General features: G+C 49.6%; 1 protein-coding gene across 1 annotated transcript in view; it reads right to left on the minus strand.

Annotated features, from left to right (window-relative positions):
• Positions 1–22326, minus strand: part of RAD54L (RAD54 like) — a 59018-nt gene extending 36692 nt beyond the window's left edge. The window contains exons 1-6 of the mRNA XM_088471627.1: positions 21915–22326; positions 16750–16830; positions 16483–16602; positions 16179–16239; positions 14101–14236; positions 13148–13217 (exon numbers count right to left, since the gene is read on the minus strand). Coding sequence (XP_088327753.1) covers positions 13148–13217; positions 14101–14236; positions 16179–16239; positions 16483–16602; positions 16750–16830; positions 21915–21917 — 471 coding nt within the window. The 5' untranslated portion in view covers positions 21918–22326. The remainder of the gene's footprint in view (positions 1–13147; positions 13218–14100; positions 14237–16178; positions 16240–16482; positions 16603–16749; positions 16831–21914) is intronic.
• Positions 22327–23027: the final 701 nt, after the last annotated feature.

The raw sequence follows: 23027 nt of genomic DNA on the forward strand, positions 1-23027 counted from the left end.
ACAGGGACAGTAATAAAGCTGACAGTTTAGAGAAGAAAAGATTACAGGCAGCAGCGCTAGCACAGTCACATACAATGCAGAAAAATAACAATTCCTGCACTAACAGCGCTGATCACTCAACTACACAGACACAGGGCCTGGTAGGACACAGCGCTGCATACACAGACCTGACCACAGCGGAGGAGAGGTATGCGGGGGGACCCAGACCACGATGCTTCCGTCCAGCGCTTCCAGCAGCGTTCACCATGCGTTCTGGAGAAGATGGCCGCCGAGGAGCAGAGAGGAGGCTGGCCTGGGGGAGGAGCGCTGCCACAGGACCAGTCGGCAGCATGCAGAGAGGGCTGTGTGCAGCGGGGGAGGCGCCGGCTGTGAGACAGGGAAGGCGCGCTCCCCTGGCATGCATTTAACCCCTGGGACGCCGCAGCGCTACCGCTCTGCTGCGGTCCGCTGTCCCAGGGGGTAGTGGAAGCGCAGGTTGGTCGCCTGGCTCCACGCTGCAGCCAGTCCCCAGGGAGCCCCCTGCCTGGGGACTTAGGACCATGTGATCAGCGGGGACCCACCGCGGGACCCCGCTGCTTACCTCTGTCCCCCTTGAATCCGGCCATGGTCCGGAGCATCTGGGGTCACCGCTAGCTGTGACCCCAGACGCCCACCAGCATCCCCGGATCAGTACCGGCGTTCTGGTACCGGCGGGGTGTAGGGAAGACAGCATGGACGTCAGGACTGACTGTCCATGCTGTTCATCCAGTTGTGCAGCCACAGCTGCATGAAGAATAAGCTTCAGGGGCTCTTCTAGCCCCCACTCCAACAGGTGCACCCGACTCCGGCCGGGCACCAAACTAAACTGAGGTGCCTTGGCCCGGGGGCGGGGTATAGGAGGGGGACCTAGTGCATCCTGGGAGGCTGAAAGCTTAACTCTTTGGTGCCCTGCGACTGACGTCACACCTATACCCCAAGGTATCCTGTGGATACCCTATGGACCCTGAAGTAGAAATTAATATATATATATTCATTATATCACTTGGTAAAATGTCACAGTATGAAGGCAGCACATCTACTATAGAGAACAATAATGGGAATTACATTTTAGGAATGTGGGGTATGGGGTGGTGGACATGTGACACTGACTGTCGGGCTCAGTGGGTCCAGCAGCTGAATAGTGATGGCAGTATATTGGATGCTAGGAACAGCCTTGTATTTGGTGTGGAAAAAGTGTGTGATAAAGAATATATATTATTTGGTATATATTGAAACATATAGTATGATCCAGCATAGGATTATAGTACATCAAATAAGCATATATACAATACCAAATAATTGCTTGTAAAAGACTAATTAATAATCTGAATTACATGCTTAAATTAGCAGCGCTGCCAGGAATAAAGTAGAACTACTCAAAATTATTTTAGCAAGAGCTAAAAAGGGCAAGATATTCCTTTTTGGGGAGTACTCTTATGAAAATTGTTTCCAATCACAAAAAAAAATAAAATATGATACAAGTTAAAACATACTTTTTTATTACTGTTTTATCTAAGATAGTACGGACTCTTTAAAGATATTGATTCCACCCAAAAAGCAAAGTATCCTTAATCACTGGAGATAGATATATTCAATTGCATCATATTACTCATCGGTGAAATGTATTTCAATACTGTATATAAGCATCATATGCACTCACATTAGGTAGCAATGGAGACTTTTTTTTAGTGTAATCTATAGCGGAGGTAGATAAATCTCCTAGACACCTAATATTGTGTGTGTATATATATAAATACACTGAATGTGTACAAACATCTACGTCTGCACATGTTGATGCAGTGTGAAGTACGGTGGATACACCGGTTGGGTACTATGGCCCCCAGAGGTCTAAATGAACAACTTGGACTCGGCTCATTTCTGTAGTATGTTATACACGATTGCTCTAATGTTGATGTTCTGTTTTTTACCATCATGTGTCAAAGTCTTTTAACATTAATAGGAAAGGTATGCTGCCATTTATATTATCTTATTAGATTGCTGTCATCATTGCAGGCATGCATGAGTTGTGGTCTTCTATCTGCCGGTACCATCTATTTGTGTTGTGTTTTGCTTATTATATCTACATGTGCAGACGTAGATGTTTGTACACATTCAGTGTATTTATAGTCCCATTATTCGTGTATGATCCGCCTTGTTTTGTGTATGTTTTGTCATTGTCTATATCTGTCGCCATGGTGATGGTGCACGAACGTCTTGACGTAATGACGTCATTAGAACGCGCCGGCGGTCAGACGTGCAGTCCCGCTCTGACCGTCCCGCGCATTGGCACTGGGTGACACTTGTTCATGTATATAAGGTGAGTGTGTTTATCATTGTTCATCGTCCTGATGAAAATGCTATTTTATTGGCATTGAAACGTTGACACCTTAAGCTGTGTGTTTGATTTATTTCCATAAGCGTGGAGTGCCACACCGGATGGACTTCATATCATTGGATTTTGTGGGGGCAACCAGCTTAGTAACCATTGCTACATTGAGTGCCTGGCCTAAGAGCTGTATGTATTAGATATCCAGACTGGCTTACTGGATATTTTGTGTCAAGGCACCATTATGGATTATACAACTTTCATTTAGTGACTTCAGTTTGTTCTTTTTTATGCACTTAACACTTTAATCATATTGGCTGCTACATTTTGCATTTTTGCACAGGCGGACATTATACTTGGGCATATTTTTGTTCACGCTTTATATTGTGATATATGACCTTTTCAACATATTCACCTATTATAGGTAAAAACACATAATTGGTGTCTGTACTGCAATAGTATTTGTACAACTCAGCATTTTAAGCATTAACCCTGTCAGATCCGTTTTGAATTATCTTGTTTCCATACGACTGTTTGTATGTGTCCTGATCAATTACATAAACAACACCAAACGTAAGGTGTGATATTACATCAGTCCCACCATGGCTGATGAGCTTATGGAGGATAATGCCAGTGGGTACAGTCACAATATATACCCAATAGGGGATGTCCACTCATACTCTGAATCAGAAGCAGAGGCTATTTTATTCAAAAGTATGTCAATTGATCAATTAGAGACCACTCCAGAGGAGGATTTATACCATGAAATTTTGAAATATAAAAAACGTGAGATTGATTATTTTTACCACGGATCCACTCTAAGTGATTACTATAGGGTTAAAAAGATACCCAGAGGACTTAGAGTAAAGAATTGCCCCACTATAGGCAAACATGATCCAGCCTTTTGCAGACGTTGGGTGGGCATTTTAAATAAGTGTTCGTTTGATCTTATGCTGTTTATTATCGAACAATCTACTAAAGAATTAAATGCTGTTAAAGAAAAAATAGGTGCTTTTGAAAATCTGCACAAATCTACCTTAGAAAATGATCCAGATACCAAATGGCTTGATAAACTTAATGCACAAATACAAATATATAAGCGGGATCTGGTTAAATATAAAAAAGAGAAGCGCATTAAAGTTGACACAGACTATGAACTTCATACAGTGTACAGATGGATCGATCGAGGCAATGATGGCAGAAAAACCTTTTTCAGGAGAAATCGATTTAAAAGATATGACTCAGATTCGCCTTTTGATTACAAGTCATCTGAAAGTGACCAAGACCGTTCTGATACCAGAGGAAGAGGGAAACGCCAATTACACCCTTTAGGGGTGACCACCAGGTCACAAGAAGTAGGCGGTGGAGGCAATACACCAGAAGGGGCGGTCAAAATAAAAGGCAGAGGACGTGGAACAAAACCGCCACTACCACGCAAAACTTAGTAGTCAACTTATCTAGCCACTTACTTTCAGAAACAGAAACAGCTGGTTTAAGCAAAGGGTTATCTTTTGTGCCTACAGTTAATTTGAATCCTCTGCAGTGGCAAATTGAGCAATTTTCGTTGCACAGGCAACTTAAGCTTAAAGAGTATTTTGCTAAATCTCCTGAGTCCACGCATTGCAATAAAAATGCGCCATTGACACCTGAATTACAAAGACTTCAGCCCAGGTCTAATTTTGACCCATTGTCTACGAATGCGTCCATCAAAACTTTTATGAGACTGTTACACACCGAGGTAGAATCTAATCTAGCTGAGTTGCCCCCTACGCGGCATAATATGTCCAGAGATGAAGCTACAGCCCTAAAAATTCTGTCCCAAAATACTCAGTTGGTTTTTCGACCTGCGGATAAGGGTGGAGCATTAGTTATCCAAGACCTCTGCAAATACAAGCAGCAGGTAAATTTACATCTCGATGACATATGCACCTATCGATTATTGCCCTCGGATCCCACAAATGAAATAAAAAATTCACTAATTAATATCCTGGATAACGCAGTTAATCAGGGATGGATGACAACTGTTGTACGAGACGCTTTGATTCCAGCATACCCGGTGGTACCAGCTTTGTACTGTATACCAAAGATACATAAGTCTTTAGTGGACCCTCCAGGTCGCCCCATAATTACAGCCAGGGGCTCATTATTACAGCCTACAGCCATTTACCTGGACTCCATCATGCAACCATGCATAAGAAGTCATCCTTGCCAACTTTTGGACACATCTACTCTACTTAGAAAATTAGCCGATTTACCCATATTTCAAGATGAAATTTGGCTTTGCAGTTTGGACGTCGGCAGTTTGTACACCATTATCCCACACGAGGAGGGATTAGCTGCTGTCAAACATTTTTTGAACAATCATGAGTTTTATGAAGGACCAAACATCGATTTAATTATTGAGTTGTTACATCTTATCCTTACACGGAATTTTTTTATGTATGATAACAAATTCTTTCTCCAGCTTATTGGATGTGTAATGGGGTCCAGTGTGGCCCCATCCTATGCAAATATTTACATGTTTGCTGTAGAGAAGCTTTTGTTTTTTGACAATCCATCTATTTCAGGCAGAATAGCATTCTATTCGCGCTATATTGATGATCTACTTTTGTTTTGGTTAGGTCCCAAGCAAGACCTTGTTGACCTTGTTAACCAACATAATTCTAGTGACAGCCCGGTCAAGCTTACGTGCAGCATAAGTAAAGAAAGCGTTAGCTTTCTAGATGTGAATATATCTGTAAATCAGGGCAAAATTTCTACCACCCTATTGCACAAAGAAACAGACAGGAATAATCTTCTTAGGGCAGACAGTTGCCATCCCAAACCTCTAATCAGAGGTTTGCCCTATTCCCAACTATTAAGGGTTAAACGCATTAATTCTGACCCCTTAGAGGCCGAAATGCAAATGGATGAAATGATCCTTAAATTTCTAGACAGAGGCTATGATCCAAGATTGTTGAAAGAAACCAAGGCTAGAGTATTGGCGTTAGATAGGAGTACCATTCTGTCACAGAGTCACACTAAAAATAAACCGTCGTTTCTACCGTGGGTTAATCATTTTAATCAGCATAGCCATTATATCAATAGAACATCAAAGAAATTATGGCCCATTGTTTGCTCTGATCCCGACCTAAAATTACAAGGCACCAACTTAACGTCATGCTATAAACTGAGTCGTAGCATTAGGGATATCATAGTTAAAACCGATATATCGAGCCCTGGTCCCAAGGCAGATAACAAGGATAGTGGTAAGTTGGGCTGCATCAGGTGCACGTGCACTACTTGTAGGTACTTGATACCTGGTGACAGCTTCTTTCACCCCCTTTCAGGATACAAATTTCAAATACGTCATAAACTAACTTGCAATACGCATTTTGTTGTGTACAAAATTATTTGCCCCTGCGGTCTTTCCTATATTGGGAAGACCGAAAGGGCATTTAAAGAACGCATGGCTGCCCATAGGAGTGCCATTAGAGCAGCCATTAGCAGTGGCAGAAGTGAGCAGCCTGTTGCCAGGCATTTTGCCAATGCCCGGCATCCTTTATCATCTATTAAATATTGCATGATTGACCATATTCCACCACTGATAAGAGGGGGCAATAGACCCCGAATGTTGATGCAGTGTGAAGTACGGTGGATACACCGGTTGGGTACTATGGCCCCCAGAGGTCTAAATGAACAACTTGGACTCGGCTCATTTCTGTAGTATGTTATACACGATTGCTCTAATGTTGATGTTCTGTTTTTTACCATCATGTGTCAAAGTCTTTTAACATTAATAGGAAAGGTATGCTGCCATTTATATTATCTTATTCGATTGCTGTCATCATTGCAGGCATGCATGAGTTGTGGTCTTCTATCTGCCGGTACCATCTATTTGTGTTGTGTTTTGTTTATTATATCTACATGTGCAGACGTAGAGGTTTGTAAACATTCAGTGTATTTATAGTCCCATTATTCGTGTATGATCCGCCTTGTTTTGTGTATGTTTTGTCATTGTCTATATCTGTCGCCATGGTGATGGTGCACGAACGTCTTGACGTAATGACGTCATTAGAACGCGCCGGCGGTCAGACGTGCAGTCCCGCTCTGACCGTCCCGCGCATTGGCACTGGGTGACACTTGTTCATGTATATAAGGTGAGTGTGTTTATCATTGTTCATCGTCCTGATGAAAATGCTATTTTATTGGCATTGAAACGTTGACACCTTAAGCTGTGTGTTTGATTTTTTTCCATAAACGTGGAGTGCCACACCGGATGGACTTATATATATATATATATAATATGAGATATGGTAAGAACTTACCTTTGTTATCTCTATTTCTACGAAGTCCATAGGGTTCCACAGGATACCTTGGGGTATAGGTGATGACGTCAGGCATCGGGCACCATACAGTTAAAGTTTTCAGCCTCCCAGGATGCACTAGGGTCCCCCTCCTATACCCCGCCCCCGAGCCAAGGCATCTCAGTTACGTACCAAGCCATAGGCCGGAGGAGGAGAAGGAAGAGAGGGAAAAAAGATCTGGACACACAAGAATCACATTCTCACCAGAGGGAGACGGAAAAACCGGTGACCAGAGTAAAGCCCATCTGCAGCACAGGTGCGACAGGGCGGGAGTCCTGTGGAACCCTATGGACTTCGTAGAAATAGAGATCACAAAGGTAAGTTCTTACCATATCTCATATTTTCTACATCAGGGTCCATAGGGTATCCACAGGATACCTTGGGGATGTCCCAAAGCAGTATCCTTTGAGGGTGGGGATGCTCCTGTGCTGAAAGGAGAATCCGCCGCCCGAAGTAAGCATCCCGAGAGGCAAAGGTGTCAAACGCATAATAGCTCACAAAGGTATGGACAGAGGACCACGTGGCAGCCTTGCAGATCTGGACTGCAGAGGCACCACGTCGAGCTGCCCACGAAGGACCCACAGACCTAGTGGAATGAGCCCTCACAGAGGAATGAACCGGAAGGGCTTCATGAAGATACGCTTCTGAAATGGCCATACGAATCCAGCCTGCCAAAATCTGCTTTGAAGCAGGCCAACCCTTTTTACGGAAGCCATAGAGGACAAACAAGGCGTCCGACTTCCTAAACGAAGAAGTGCGGTCAACATAAATCCTTAAGGCCCGCACAACATCCAAAGTGGCCTCACCCACTGAAAGGTCAGGTGAGTTGAAAGCCGGCACAACGATTTCCTCGTTGATGTGGAAACTTGAAACAACTTTAGGTAGGATACCAGGACGAGTGCGCAGCACCGCCCTGTTCCTATGAAAAATCAGAAAAGGGGGTCTACAGGAGAGAGCCCCTAAGTCAGAAACACGTCTGGCCGAAGCAATGGCCAGAAGGAAAATTGTTTTAGCTGTCAGCCATTTGAGGTCCACTGAGCCCAGTGGTTGAAACGGCGGTCCCTGGAGAGCCCTCAGGACCACAGCTAAATCCCAAGGCGCCACCGGTGGAACAAAAGGTGGCTGAATTCAGAGAACACCTTGCATAAAGGTGCGGACATCAGGGATTGCAGCAATCCTACGATGGAACCAGACGGACAGGGCAGACACCTGCACCTTCAGAGACGCAAGGCGAAGCCCATGGTCCAGTCCCGCCTGTAGGAAAGCTAACACCCTAGACAGACGGAACTCCCGAGGAGCATAACCTCTCGGTCGACACCACAGGAAGAACGTATGCCACACACGATGGTATATCCTTGCAGAAGACGGTTTCCGAGCCCTCAGCATAGTTTGCACTACAGAGCTGGAAAACCCCCTGGACCTGAACATGGCCGTCTCAACAGCCACGCCGTCAAAGACAGCCGAGTCAGGTCCGGGTGAAGACAAGGACCCTGTGACAGGAGGTCCGGTCGTAACGGCAACCGCAGAGGAATGTCCACGGACAGCCCCTGGAGGTCTGAGAACCAGTGCCGCCGGGGCCACGCGGGAGCTATCAACAGGAGCGTCCCTCCTTCCTGTTTGAATTTCCGGATTACCCGTGAAAGAAGGGAAAACTGAGGAAATAGATAAGCAAACCGGCACGTCCACTGGACGGACAGAGCATCCACCAGAGACGCCTCTTCGTCTCTTGTGCGAGACCCGTACACCGGCAACTTCTTGTTGTGCTGTGACGACAGGAGGTCGATCTCTGGAAGACCCCATCTGTCCACCAGAAGTTGAAAGACGTCCTGGTGCAGAGACCATTCCCCCGGATGAATGTCCTGGCGACTGAGAAAGTCCGCCTCCCTGTTTAGGACTCCTGGGATGAATACTGCTGATATGGCTGGGAGATTGCACTCCGCCCAAACCAGGATTCGGGACACCTCTACGAGAGCCGCCCGACTTCGGGTTCCTCCTTGCCGATTTATGTAGGCCACGGTGGTGGCGTTGTCCGACTGGACCTGCATGGGATGACCTTGGAGAACCCGATGTGCCTGCTGGAGAGCATTGAAAACCGCGCGGAGCTCCAAGATGTTTATTGGAAGCTCTGTTTCCGCCCGAGTCCACCTGCCCTGGAACAAGTGTGGACCCGTGACTGCTCCCCAGCCCCGAAGGCTGGCGTCCGTTGTCAACAGGACCCAATTCACCACCCAGAATGGACGACCCTTGTTGAGATGGGTCGCTTGCAACCACCAGGCTAGGGACAGGAGAACCTCCGGAGTGAGCACCATCGTCTGGGATTTTAGACTCTGAGGCAGTCCATTCCATTTGGACAGGATCAATTGCTGCAGAGGTCTGGAGTGAAACTGGGCATATTCCACCATGTCGAATACCGACACCATGGAGCCCAGTAACCTCATCGTCGAGTGTAGAGACACACGGCGACTCTGCAGACAACTGCGCACCCTCAACTGCAAGGCAGAGATCTTTTCCCCCGTCACAAAGATCCTCTGCTGTCTGGAGTCCAATAAGGCTCCGAGGTGTAGAATCCTCTGAGACGGGATCAGGGTGGACTTCTGCCATTTTATTAACCAGCCGTGCCGTTGCAGTACCGCAATTGTCAGATCCAAATGACGTAAAAGGAGCTCTGGAGGTCCTGCTACCAACAGAAGGTCGTCTAGGTACGGCAACATGCGGACTCCCTGCAGCCGCAGAGAAGCCGCCATGACCGCCATAACCTTGGTGAACACACGTGGTGCTGTCGCCAGGCCAAAAGGTAAGTTCCGGAACTGGTAGCGATCGTTGCGGATTGCAAACCTGAGGAACTGTTGATGGCATAAAAGAATAGGGACATGCAGGTAAGCGTCCTGTATGTCCAACGACACCATGTAATCCCCAGGTTCCAGCGCCAGAATGATGGACCGTAGGGTCTCCATCCGAAACCTCGGCACCCGCAAGGACTTGTTGAGTGCTTTGAGGTTGAGGATCGGACGGTACGACCCATTGGGTTTCTGCACCAAAAACAGATTGGAATAGAAACCCTGGCCCCTCTGGGAGAATGGAACAGGCACTATAACTCCAGCCTGGAGCATAGTGTGCAAAACCTTCCGCAGTTCCGTGGCTTTGTTCCGGTCTGATGGAAGACCCGTGGTGAAGAATCGGGATGGGGGCCTGTGCCGAAAGCAGAGGGCATACCCGTGAGAAACCACCTCGTGAACCCAATTGTCTGTCGTAGTCACCGACCAACACTGGGCGAACTGCAGCAGGCGGCCTCCAACTCTGGGATCCCCCAACGGGAGTCCCGGACCGTCAGGCCGCAGCTTGTCATCCGACTTAGGGGCCGGACGTCTGGTACTCCAGGCCTGTTTCCGGGGCTTTGACAATTTTTTGGGGCCAGCCTGTCGGGGAAAAGACTGTGCTTTAGGCCTACCCTGGGTCCTGTAAGGCCGAAAGGACGCCGTACCTGAACTGGAAGGAACTGCAGCAGACGGGAGACAGGCAGATTTGGCTGCCGCCAGCGTGGCTACAATTTTGTCCAGATCCGGACCAAATAGGACTTCTCCATTAAAAGGCAAAGCTTCTAAGCCCTTTTTGGAATCAGTGTCCGCCTTCCAAGATCGCAACCGTAAGGTGCGACGAGCAGCTACAGCTGCCGAAGAAATCCGAGAAGTTAGGGTACTGATATCCAAGGCCGCTTCATTGATGTAAGTGGCCGAGTCCCGAAGATTGCCTACCAACTCGGTCTGTTCAGTCGAACAGTCGGAATCTAAAGACGCCTCCAAATTATTCGCCCAGCGCTCCATAGCTCTAGCTACCCAACAAATGGCCATAGCCGGCCTTGCTGCCCCCCCGCGAGGGAGTAAACGGACTTTAGGCAGATCTCCACCTTACGATCCGTAGCATCCTTCAAGGAGGACATAGAGGGCATGGGCAACGTGGCACTTCGGACCAGGTGTGTCACATGAGAATCCACCTGTGGAGGGGATTCCCACTTTGAAAAATAATTGTCCGCAAACGGGTAAGTCACCGCCAAGCGTCTCTGAGGCTGATACCATTTACCGGGGTGTTTCCACGCCTCCTCTAAATGGTCTAGTAACTGACCCGAAAGAGGAAACACAGTGGCGTCACCCTTAATATCCTTAAAAAAGGCATATTTAGACTTGGACACCGGAGGATCTTCATCCTCAATCACTAAAGCTGTGCGGACAGCCCGAATAAGTCCAGGAATATAAACCTTGGACCTAGCGTCCGACTCTTTAGTACGGAGAGGTTCTTGGTCAGAAAGATCCAGAATCTCCCCATCATCAGACGTCCCGTCGTCATCCTCATAAGGAGCTGACAAAGACGCCACTGGCCGCAACACAGACTCCCCTTGTAACAAGTCCCACAATGCTGTACAGAACTTGTCAGTAAATTAACCCACGCAGTCTCCTGAGAGACCTGGGGAGGAGAAATAGGGAGACTGTGGGGTACCATCAATTGTCTCGGGAAACCCTGCATGGGTGACGACACCACTGACTGCTGGGACAATCCCATCTGTGAAAACGCAAGCTGCGGAGCTAACTGGCCCACTAGGGTTGTAAGCGCTGTGGCGAAACAAGCCCAGGGCGGTTCCTGTACAAGCCCCGGGCGAGTAATAGGACTCGCCAATAAATAACACTGTCGACATAGCCCCTCCGCGCTACCCTCCCCCTCCGCTATAGGTACCTTGCACGTAGTACACATAAGCTGGAGAGGAAAGTCACTCTCAGACATGATGGTAAGTATGTGACCCCTCTCACTGATACTTGTTAGTATAGTGGGAGAACCACCCTGCAATCATCGCACCGCAAGGTCTTTAGCAGAAGAAGAACAGGTACAGTGAAATGGCTGACAGTAGAAAGTGAAAGTACAGGCAGCAGACGCTAGCAGAAGTCACATACAATGCAAAGAAATCAATTCCTGCACTATCAGCGCTGATTCTCAACTACGCAGACACAGAACCTGGTAGGACACAGCGCTGCATACACAGACCTGAACCAATGGAGGAGAGGTATGCCGGGGACCCAGACCGAGATGCCACCGATCTTCAGCGTCCAGCAGCGCTCACCATGCTTCCAGCAAAAGATGGCCACCGAGGAGCAGAGAGGAGGCCGGCCTGGGGGAGGAGCGCTGCCACAGGGCCAGTCAGCAGGGCAGAGAGGACTGTGTGCAGCGGGGGAGGCGCCGGCTGTGTTACAGGGAAAGCGCTCCCCTGGCATGCAATTAACCCCTGGGACGCCGCAGCGCTACCGCTCAGCCGCGGTCCGCTGTCCCAGGGGGGTAGTGGAAGCGCAGGTTAGTTACCTGGCTCCACGCTGCAGCCAGTCCCCAGGGAGCCCCCTGCCTGGGGACTCTGGACCATGTTTTCAGCAGGGACCCCGCTGCTTACCTGCTGCCCCCTTGAATCCGGCCATGGTCCCAAACATCTGGGATCACCGCTAGCTGTGACCCAAGATGCTTACCAGCATCTCCGGATCAGTACCGGCGTTCTGGTACCGGCGGGGGTGTAGGGAAGACAGCATGGACGTCAGGACTGACTGTCCATGCTGTACATCCAGATGAGCAGCCACAGCTGCTTGTGAAGAAAACTTCAGGGGCCATCTTAGCCCCCCTCTAAACAGGTGCATCCGACTCCGGCCAGGCACCAAACGAAACTGGGATGCCTTGGCTCGGGGGCGGGGTATGGGAGGGGGACCCTAGTGCATCCTGGGAGGCTGAAAACTTTAACTCTATGGTGCCCGATGTCATCACCTATACCCCAAGGTATCCTGTGGATACCCTATGGACCCTGATGCAGAAATTGTTATAATTTATATATATATATATATATATATATATATATATATATATATATATATATATATATATAAAACAATTAGGTGTCTAGGAGATTTATCTACCTCCGCTAAAGATTACACTACAAAAATCTCCATTGCTACCTAATGTGAAAGTATATTATGCTTATATACAGTGTTGAGTTACATTTCACTGATGATTAATATGATGCAATTGAATATATCTATCTCCAGTGATTAAGGATACTTTGCTTTTTGGGTGGACTCTCTATCTTTAAAGAGTCCGTACGCACTACTATTTTAGATGAAACAGCAATAAAAAAAATGTATGTTTTAATTTGCATATTTAAATTTTTTTGTCATTGAATACAATTTTGGTAAAAGAGTGCTCCCCAAAAAGAATTTTGAATATATTATTTGGTGTTAGTAATGATGCAGAGACTGCCAAGTGTACTGTAATGTATCACACGGACCTCAGAACAGGAGCTAGTACTAGACAATTACTGGCTGTAAGCTCTCCGGAGCAGAGCAGGGACCTCTCTATCTTCTAATGTCTGCAGCCGGGTTTTCTGCCACCATACATACAAAATATGAGGATTCTTAGGAAGACTAATGATTATTACCTCTCTCTGATGCGGTCGGAGAACCTTCCCCAAGATAGGATCCACCACAACATGGACTGGCAACTTCTCTCTACATAAAAACAGTTACCAGCAACATCAAAACACCTGACACTGCATAACAAATACATATAGCAGCACTGGCAGCCGGATGCCAACACCACAATGTTCTGCAGATGGGCAGAGGTAGAGAGACAAGACGTTTCTTAATACTCAGCATAAAAGGGTTGTTTCATTTTACATAAGACTCACATTGGAAATTTCATCAAGGCAGGCTGATATTGAGCAGGGAGAGATTGATCTCTATGGCTGGCCACATATGGGCCAGTCCAGACACTCACTGTTCCTGTGACTATAGTCACATAAGGGCCAGTCCAGACACTCACTGTTCCTGTGACTATAGTCACATATGGGTCAGTCCAGGCACTCACTGTTCCTGTGACTATAGTCACATAAGGGCCAGCCCAGCCACTCACTGTTCCTGTGACTATAGTCACATATGGGCGAATCCAGCCACTCACTGTTCCTGTGACTATAGTCACATATGGGCCAGTCCAGACACTCACTGTTCCTGTGACTATAGTCACATAAGGGCCAGTCCAGACACTCACTGTTCCTGTGACTATAGTCACATATGGGCCAGTCCAGACACTCACTGTTCCTGTGACTATAGTCACATATGGGCCAGTCCAGGCACTCACTGTTCCTGTGACTATAGTCACATATGGGCCAGTCCAGACACTCACTGTTCCTGTGACTATAGTCACATATGGGCCAGTCCAGACACTCACTGTTCCTGTGACTATAGTCACATGACAGGCTGACAACTGCTAGATAATTAAAATACAGATGATAATGACTGTGGTCATCCTGGTTTTTTATAGGCAACAAACCCGGTTATGTCAGGTATAGTTTTGTAGCGTGTGGTTGACATAGAACACAACACAGGACCTTACTTGTCTAGTTTGAGTTGGTCATGTGCACTCAGGATTGGGGGCTCATAGAGTACAAGTGCGCCATCCTCATAGGGATCATGGAGTGCTCTGCGTACCCCAGCTTTCTTAATACCCAGCATCCGCAGGCCCATTCCTCCTGAAACAGAAACACAAGAGAACCCAACTCTCTGTAAGAACAAATTATTACATGTACCACAAAATCCTGCAGCGGGAAAACAGAACACAGGCCCGATTCAGCAATGCTTGCTAGTGCACTGCTGAGCATGGATTCCCGTTGTTTGGGAATCTGCGCAGGCATCACACACGTTCTGCGCATGTGCACGCAGATTCCTGATGTTTGGGAAACTGCGCAGGCGTCAGAACCGGTCTGCGCATGTGCAGAACAGGTCTGCGAGTCCGCTTGCAAACTGGCAGCAGACTGTCAGTGATTGACAGTCTGCTGCCGTTTGGGAGCAGGGAGGGGGCGGCTACAGCCTCAGTTACACAAAACGGAGGAGTCTCGCCGCCGTTGGGGAGGGGAGGGAAGAGGCGGATCTCCATCGGGTGACGGATGATTTCCTGTAAACTGCGGCGGACCCTATGGGTCACCGCAGCCGGCCGATGGTATGCAAATTAACAGATTCAGCTGAACGCAGCCCGGTTAAGTAATGCACAAGGGGCGTGATGCCTCCTGTGCATTACCATATCTGCAAAGGATCACAATAGCAAAGCTGCACTCAATTACGATCCTTACATAATCAGGGCCACAGTACGTAAATCGCAAAGATTTAACACCACAAATACAGAACATTCAAGGAGCGTCAACCCACTAATACTGAAATATTAATAAGGCAAAGTGAAGGAATGAAAGAGACCTAAAGCAAGGATACAGCTGGATAGCGTTCCCCCTAGGCTGCTTTAGCGGGGCGCCGCACCCTGCCAGATTTCAAAATGGCAGAATGCGCCCTGCCCCCCCTTGGCGGCGCCCTGCTAAAACAGCCTGCGGGTGCCGTCCCCATCCGCGGGCTGCAGTGTCCCACTGGTGGGGAAAATTGCGGTATAGCGATTACCGCCGGGCCTATGCGCCCGGCATCTATTCACAGAAACATGAGCGCTTGAGGGCAGCCCGGTAGGGATGGCCATCGACCATTGATGATTTATAATCATCGATGGTTTATGGCCAATATCGAATTCTTTAGCCATCGATGGGGGAGAACCAGATCGTTTCCCTCCATTGATGTCTAAACATAACCAAATGTTTATTGTTTTTTTTTTACAAGGTGTCGGGACTCGAGCATAGCTCCGCCCCCGACACCCATGCCTCCAGGCTCTGATCGGCCCACGGACCAGTCAGTCACAAAACAGGGATGACCATCAGTTGGTGAAACAATTGATGGCTACAAGCTATTCAATGGATGACCATCGATGGCTACTTGCTATTTTACCATCGATGGTAACACCACCAACGGCTATCCCTACAGCCAGGTATGTCCATAAGTGCCGGGCATGCCCCCAAAGAGTGGTGAACAGGGGGCCGTCTTAAAGAAACGCCCCCATTTTCCGTTGGAACGTCCCTTTTCGTGCGCGCCAGAGTGCTCTTTCTCTAGGTCAGACGCCCTGCCTGGCGCTGGACCTAGAGTGAACACTAGCTAGACCTGGTGTCAAGGACAAAAACACAGGAGATGAGAGATCCCCGCTCCTGAGAGCGCATCAAACTCTTAGAAAATCTAGGATGTAGCGCTAAATGTTGATCCTCACATAGGCCGTGCACATGGAGTTGAAAGGGTTCTCAAATACAGAAAATGTATTTTCTAGAAGGGGTTAAGTCGACCTGTGCCAATGACTACGTTAAGTCTTACCTGCTGCCCGGTAAGCAAAATCACGCACGTAGTTGCCATTACTCCCTCGAGTCTGCAATAGTCGCCTTCCACATACTTTTGGCATATTAGCCTATTGCCTGATTTCCAAGTTTTCCCCCTGCTCTAAACTCCTCAAATAATCAGCATAGAGAAGCGGAAGGAAACGCAATAATATGCCGACATCTACACCGCTGCCCGTCTCAGGATCAATACAAGAACTGTACAATTGCGTTGACTCACCTTTGTAATTAGGAATTGGCACCTTGAACGGCCTTGATAATATACTACGTATAAACGCCTCCTAAACAAAAGACAGTAAAGAAATGTAGCAACATAAGAGAATTTATATGGTAAATCTATAGCGTAAGTTGTAATGAAACAGTCACTTGGGAATGGGCCGATAGGAGGACTTTACTTCTCTAAACTGATTATAAAACAATTATATAAGTGTGACTACATCCCACTGGGACAAAGCATCGCAGTACTGAGTATTACACTCCACATCTTTAATAAAACCTAGCGCTTGATGACCACACAAACATACATGTTGTCTGCTGTCGAGGCACACCGGTCTGTTCATCAGCTCAACCAGAGGCTTCCGAAATGGTGAGATCCAGCTGTCCCGACCCTCCTTATCAATGCTGCATCGCTTTCTTTTCCGATTCTATAAGAGATTTCAAATGGTTACCAGCACGTAGATTATTTGTATTGCTTCAATATATATTGATTCATTTGTATGACCACCAGTGAAGAACCTGTAAGTGTAATACAATCTCCATTACACCAAAATACACAGTAGCCAATTACTCACAGTATCTTCATGCCAGTCTTCATCTTCAGACGAGCTGCCCGGTTTCCTCTTCGCCAGCTGACTGGGAGCCAAACTCCTCCTCTGTAAAGAGAGAATGGCTATTGGAAGTGCTTGAACAGCATCTGACTGCAGTATGGAGAACTATGTACTAATGACCTCTCCATGATGCGTTGGTAACACTTGTCAGAGAGCGTGTGTAAAGGTCCATTCATTACCAGTATTAGCTTTTGAAAAGTGTGTTAAATATTCAACACCTGTGTGTATGAAAGCTTAGGTTTAACGTAAACTCGGATTACCCCATTTTAACACATAACAAAAACCCACACAGGTGATAACAATAACAGTAAAATGCAGTGCTCCTGCTTTATAACACTCCATTTATAATGCCAAGTATTAACTTGTAGGGGGAGGGCACAAAACTGTATTAAAGTGCATTAACCCCATTATACAACACCCTCTTTATATCATCAATAACTTAAAGTTGGAACAATGTAAGAAGAAGGTACATTTCTATTTAAAAAGGTGTATTTTCAGTTTAAACACGAAATAAAATATACGGGAACAAGTTATTTAACACAATAAGCAAATATGTCATTAAAGGGGTTCTCCAACCCATGTAACAACATCTTGTGTGCATACAGTGCAACTCAATATATGAAAACACAGAAGATATATATTTAGCTTCATGCATCTGCCCCTTGCAGCACCCGACTGTCACATTGTGTTACCCCATATGCAGTTTGTGCACACCAGTGGGTATCTGCAATTAGAATTAGTTTTTTGTGGGGCTCCTCACAGTAACTAGTCTGTCAGCCATGGCCAGCTCATTGCAGTGAGAAGGAGTCAGGATGCAGAATGGGAATTTAAAATAGCTGCACACGTTCTGATTAGTAATAATACATCCGGGGCGGAGATAACGCTTTAATCTTTATTACATATTAACAATCCATAAAGAGAGAACAGCTGGTGTTCTAGCAGTGTAAATATAAATGTCCCCTCCTCAAATAACTCTCAAGCACACATCCCGCCTTACTGGTAATTCTCACGCATGAGTCCCCTCTTCCCCAACTGGCCACTCCCACGCACACATCCCCCTTCCCAACTGGCACGCACATGTCCCCCCTCCCAACTGGCACGCACATGTCCCCCCTCCCAACTGGCACGCACACATCCCCCCTCCCAACTGGCCACTCTCACGCACACATCCCCCCTCCCAACTGGCCACTCTCGCGCACACATCCCCCCTCCCAACTGGCCACTCTCGCACACACATCCCCCCTCCCAACTGGCAACTTGCATGCACATGTCCCCCCCTCCCAACTGGCCACTCTCGCGCTCACACCCCCCTCCCAACTGGCAACTCTCATGCACATGTCCCCCTTCCCACTGGCAACTCTCACGCACATGTCCCTCCCTACTGGCAACTTACATGCACACGTCCCCCCTAACTGGCCACTCTCACACACATGTCCCCTCTTCCCCAACTTGGCACTCTCGCGCACATGCCCCCTCTTCCCCAAATGGCCACTCTCGCACACATACCCCCTCTTCCCCAACTGGCCACTCTCGCGCACATACCCCCTCTTCCCCAACTGGCCACCCTGGCGCACATACCCCCTCTTCCCCAACTGGCCACTCTGGTGCACATGCCCCCTCTTCCCCAACTGGTCACTCTCGCGCACGTATCCTCTCTTTCCCAACTGGCCACTCTCGCGCACGTATCCTCTCTTCCCCAACTGGCCACTCTCGCGCACATGCCCCCTCTTCCCCAACTGGCCACTCTCGCGCACATGCCCCCTCTTCCCCAACTGGCCACTCTCGCGCACATTCCCCCTCTTCCCCAACTAGCCACTCTCTAGCAGTGTAAATATAAATGTCCCCTCCTCAAATAACTCTCAAGCACACATCCCGCCTTACTGGTAATTCTCACGCATGAGTCCCCTCTTCCCCAACTGGCCACTCCCACGCACACATCCCCCTTCCCAACTGGCACGCACACATCCCCCCTCCCAACTGGCCACTCTCACGCACACATCCCCCCTCCCAACTGACCACTCTCGCGCACACATCCCCCCTCCCAACTGGCAACTTGCATGCACATGTCCCCCCTCCCAACTGGCACGCACATGTCCCCCCTCCCAACTGGCATGCACACATCCCCCCTCCCAACTGGCCACTCTCACGCACACATCCCCCCTCCCAACTGGCCACTCTCGCGCACACATCCCCCCTCCCAACTGGCCACTCTCGCACACACATCCCCCCTCCCAACTGGCAACTTGCATGCACATGTCCCCCCCTCCCAACTGGCCACTCTCGCGCTCACACCCCCCTCCCAACTGGCAACTCTCATGCACATGTCCCCCCTCCCACTGGCAACTCTCACGCACATGTCCCTCCCTACTGGCAACTTACATGCACACGTCCCCCCTAACTGGCCACTCTCACACACATGTCCCCTCTTCCCCAACTTGGCACTCTCGCGCACATGCCCCCTCTTCCCCAAATGGCCACTCTCGCACACATACCCCCTCTTCCCCAACTGGCCACTCTCGCGCACATACCCCCTCTTCCCCAACTGGCCACCCTGGCGCACATACCCCCTCTTCCCCAACTGGCCACTCTGGTGCACATGCCCCCTCTTCCCCAACTGGTCACTCTCGCGCACGTATCCTCTCTTTCCCAACTGGCCACTCTCGCGCACGTATCCTCTCTTCCCCAACTGGCCACTCTCGCGCACATGCCCCCTCTTCCCCAACTGGCCACTCTCGCGCACATGCCCCCTCTTCCCCAACTGGCCACTCTCGCGCACATGCCCCCTCTTCCCCAACTAGCCACTCTCTAGCAGTGTAAATATAAATGTCCCCTCCTCAAATAACTCTCAAGCACACATCCCGCCTTACTGGTAATTCTCACGCATGAGTCCCCTCTTCCCCAACTGGCCACTCCCACGCACACATCCCCCTTCCCAACTGGCACGCACACATCCCCCCTCCCAACTGGCCACTCTCACGCACACATCCCCCCTCCCAACTGGCCACTCTCGCGCACACATCCCCCCTCCCAACTGGCAACTTGCATGTACATGTCCCCCCCTCCCAACTGGCCACTCTCGCGCTCACACCCCCCTCCCAACTGGCAACTTGCATGCACATGTCCCCCCCTCCCAACTGGCCACTCTCGCGCTCACACCCCCCTCCCAACTGGCAACTCTCATGCACATGTCCCCCCTCCCACTGGCCACTCTCGCGCACATACCCCCTCTTCCCCAACTGGCCACTCTGGTGCACATGCCCCCTCTTCCCCAACTGGCCACTCTGGTGCACATGCCCCCTCTTCCCCAACTGGCCACTCTCGCGCACATGCCCCCTCTTCCCCAACTGGCCACTCTCGCGCACGTATCCTCTCTTTCCCAACTGGCCACTCTCGCGCACGTATCCTCTCTTCCCCAACTGGCCACTCTCGCGCACATGCCCCCTCTTCCCCAACTGGCCACTCTCGCGCACATGCCCCCTCTTCCCCAACTAGCCACTCTCGCGCACATGCCCCCTCTTCCCCAACTGGCCACTCTCGCGCACATGCCCCCTCTTCCCCAACTGGCCACTCTCACGCACATGCCCCCTCTTCCCCAACTGGCCACTCTCACGCACATGCCCCCTCTTCCCCAACTGGCCACTCTCACGCACATGCCCCCCTTCCCCAACTGGCCACTCTCGCGCACATGCCCCCTCTTCCCCAACTGGCCACTCTCGCGCACATGCCCCCTCTTCCCCAACTGGCCACTCTCGCGCACATGCCCCCTCTTCCCCAACTGGCCACTCTCGCGCACATGCCCCCTCTTCCCCAACTGGCCACTCTCGCGCACATGCCCCCTCTTCCCCAACTGGCCACTCTCGCGCACATGCCCCCTCTTCCCCAACTGGCCACTCTCGCGCACGTATCCTCTCTTCCCCAACTGGCCACTCTCACGCACATGCCCCCCTTCCCCAACTGGCCACTCTCACGCACATGCTCCCCTTCCCCAACTGGCCACTCTCACGCACATGCCCCCTCTTCCCCAACTGGCCACTCTCGCGCACATGCCCCCTCTTCCCCAACTGGCCACTCTCGCGCACATGCCCCCTCTTCCCCAACTGGCCACTCTCGCGCACATGCCCCCTCTTCCCCAACCGGCCACTCTCGCGCACGTATCCTCTCTTTTCCAAATGGCCACTCTCGCGCACGTGTCCTCTCTTCCCCAACTGGCCACTCTCACGCACACATCCCCCCTCCAACCTGGCAACTCATGCACGTGTCGGTGTCCCCAACTGGCAATTCTCATGCACACGTTTCGTCACACGTGGTGGCATAACACCATCAATGTTCTTCTTTTGATCATAGTGTTTTTGTAGGCACCATCAAAATGGTGTGGAAGCCATGGCCATCTGATGTTAAAATACATCTGAATTCAGCCATTTAACATTGAGAATGGCCATGGGGTGCTATTGTGTATGCACAAACATGGTTTTTTGTGCATGCGTGAATCAAAATAGATATTTTTTTTATTGCAATGGTTCGTTTTCATCGCATTGAAAGTTTTGATGGCAGAATCACAGTCATAATTTGTTGGTGGGTTTTTCATGTCCATCCCTAACTTGTCCCCCCAAAAGTGGCAACTCACAGGCAGATGCGTCCTACCCAACTGGCAACTTTGATGCACATATCCACTCCCCAATTGACAATTGAACCCCCTTCCACTGACAACTCCCCCCCCTGAACCTCCCTCCACTGACAACTCTCCCCCCCTCAACCCTCCTTCACTGACAACTCTCCCCCCCTCAACCCTCCTTCACTGACAACTCTCCCCCCCTCAACCCTCCTTCACTGACAACTCTCCCCCCCTCAACCCTCCTTCACTGACAACTCTCCCCCCCTCAACCCTCCTTCACTGACAACTCTCCCCCCCTCCACTGACAACTCACCACCTGAACCCCCACCCACTGACAGCTGTCCCCCCCAGAACCACCCACCACTGACAACTCTCACCCACCTGAACCCCCCTCCACTGACAACGCTCACCCACACGACCCCCCCTCCACTGACAACTCTGGTTGATGCCTAACCGACAACTATTACGCACGTCCCTCTCTTCCACTACCCGGAGCTGACACTCGCCATGTGCTCACCATGGTGTCTCAGCAGATGACGAGCTCCATATCCAGCTCGCCTCTCAACATCGAAATTCAACTCTCCCGGGCTCGACCGGATCATACATATGGCAGTCACCCACTAGCCGCGGTGGTCGCCGGGAATTGTTGTTCGGTCTTCCGGACGCTGCTAGATTACTTAGAGGAGTCTGGACTACAACTTCCAGAGACGCTGTGCGGCGGCCGCATCTAGTGACGCCGCGTTCACCGCGCTCCCGTTACCTTGGAGATCGTCCCGCCGCCGGCGCCGGGATGGTGAAAAAAGATGTTCCGGTAACCCCCGAGCCCCTCACACGCATTTACCGCACAGGCTCCTGGCGGCTGATTCATCTTTCATTCAGCATGAATCTGGGGCCCCATCATTTATATCTCATAGCAGACCCTCCAACATGACCCGTTTCATTAGGTACAAAATGCTCTGGTCCTGGACTTGCCACCTAATGTATGTTTGCAGTCACTTGTGTTGAAAAGCCTTTCTCATCAATTACCTAGTTCAGTACAGGTGGCTGCAATCATACATTAGGTGGGAAGTCCAGGAGCACAGCATTTTGTACCTGATGGAATGGGTCATGTTGGAGGGTAGGCAATAGCGATAACGCACACAGTCTCACTGCAATAGTATGCTAATCCATTGCGATCACTGCCGGCTGCACCACATAAGGACGCCCACATTACCTTACACACATCCGTAATGTTTAGCAAGACTGCGAAACCACCGAGTACCATCGCAGCCTCACGCACACTTCCACAAGGTCTAACCTTACTCAGAAATTGCTAACCTCGTTGCATGCAGTGAGTACACAAGCCGCGTACGGCTTCGCAGTGGATAATTTATGCGCGCTCATGCAACGGCCTTCAAACGCACTTGCACGTCTGCGTTTTGCCGATCACCTCCCCGTCACCTGCCCCAAATGGCACTTCTTGTCAATCACTCTGCGATCGCAGTGGCTGGTTCACGCACTGTGATGTATGCAACAATCGGCCGATTGTGTGCGTAATCGCAGTTGCGATCAGTAATGAATCAGGCCAAATGTCCGGTCCCAGCTCTGCGCCCATCATGACCCCTCCCCATTACCTGATGCCATCTTCTTG

This window comes from Taudactylus pleione, unplaced genomic scaffold (assembly GCF_031769625.1).
Source record: "Taudactylus pleione unplaced genomic scaffold, aTauple2 ptg000115l, whole genome shotgun sequence".
Taxonomy (NCBI): Eukaryota; Metazoa; Chordata; class Amphibia; order Anura; family Myobatrachidae; genus Taudactylus; species Taudactylus pleione.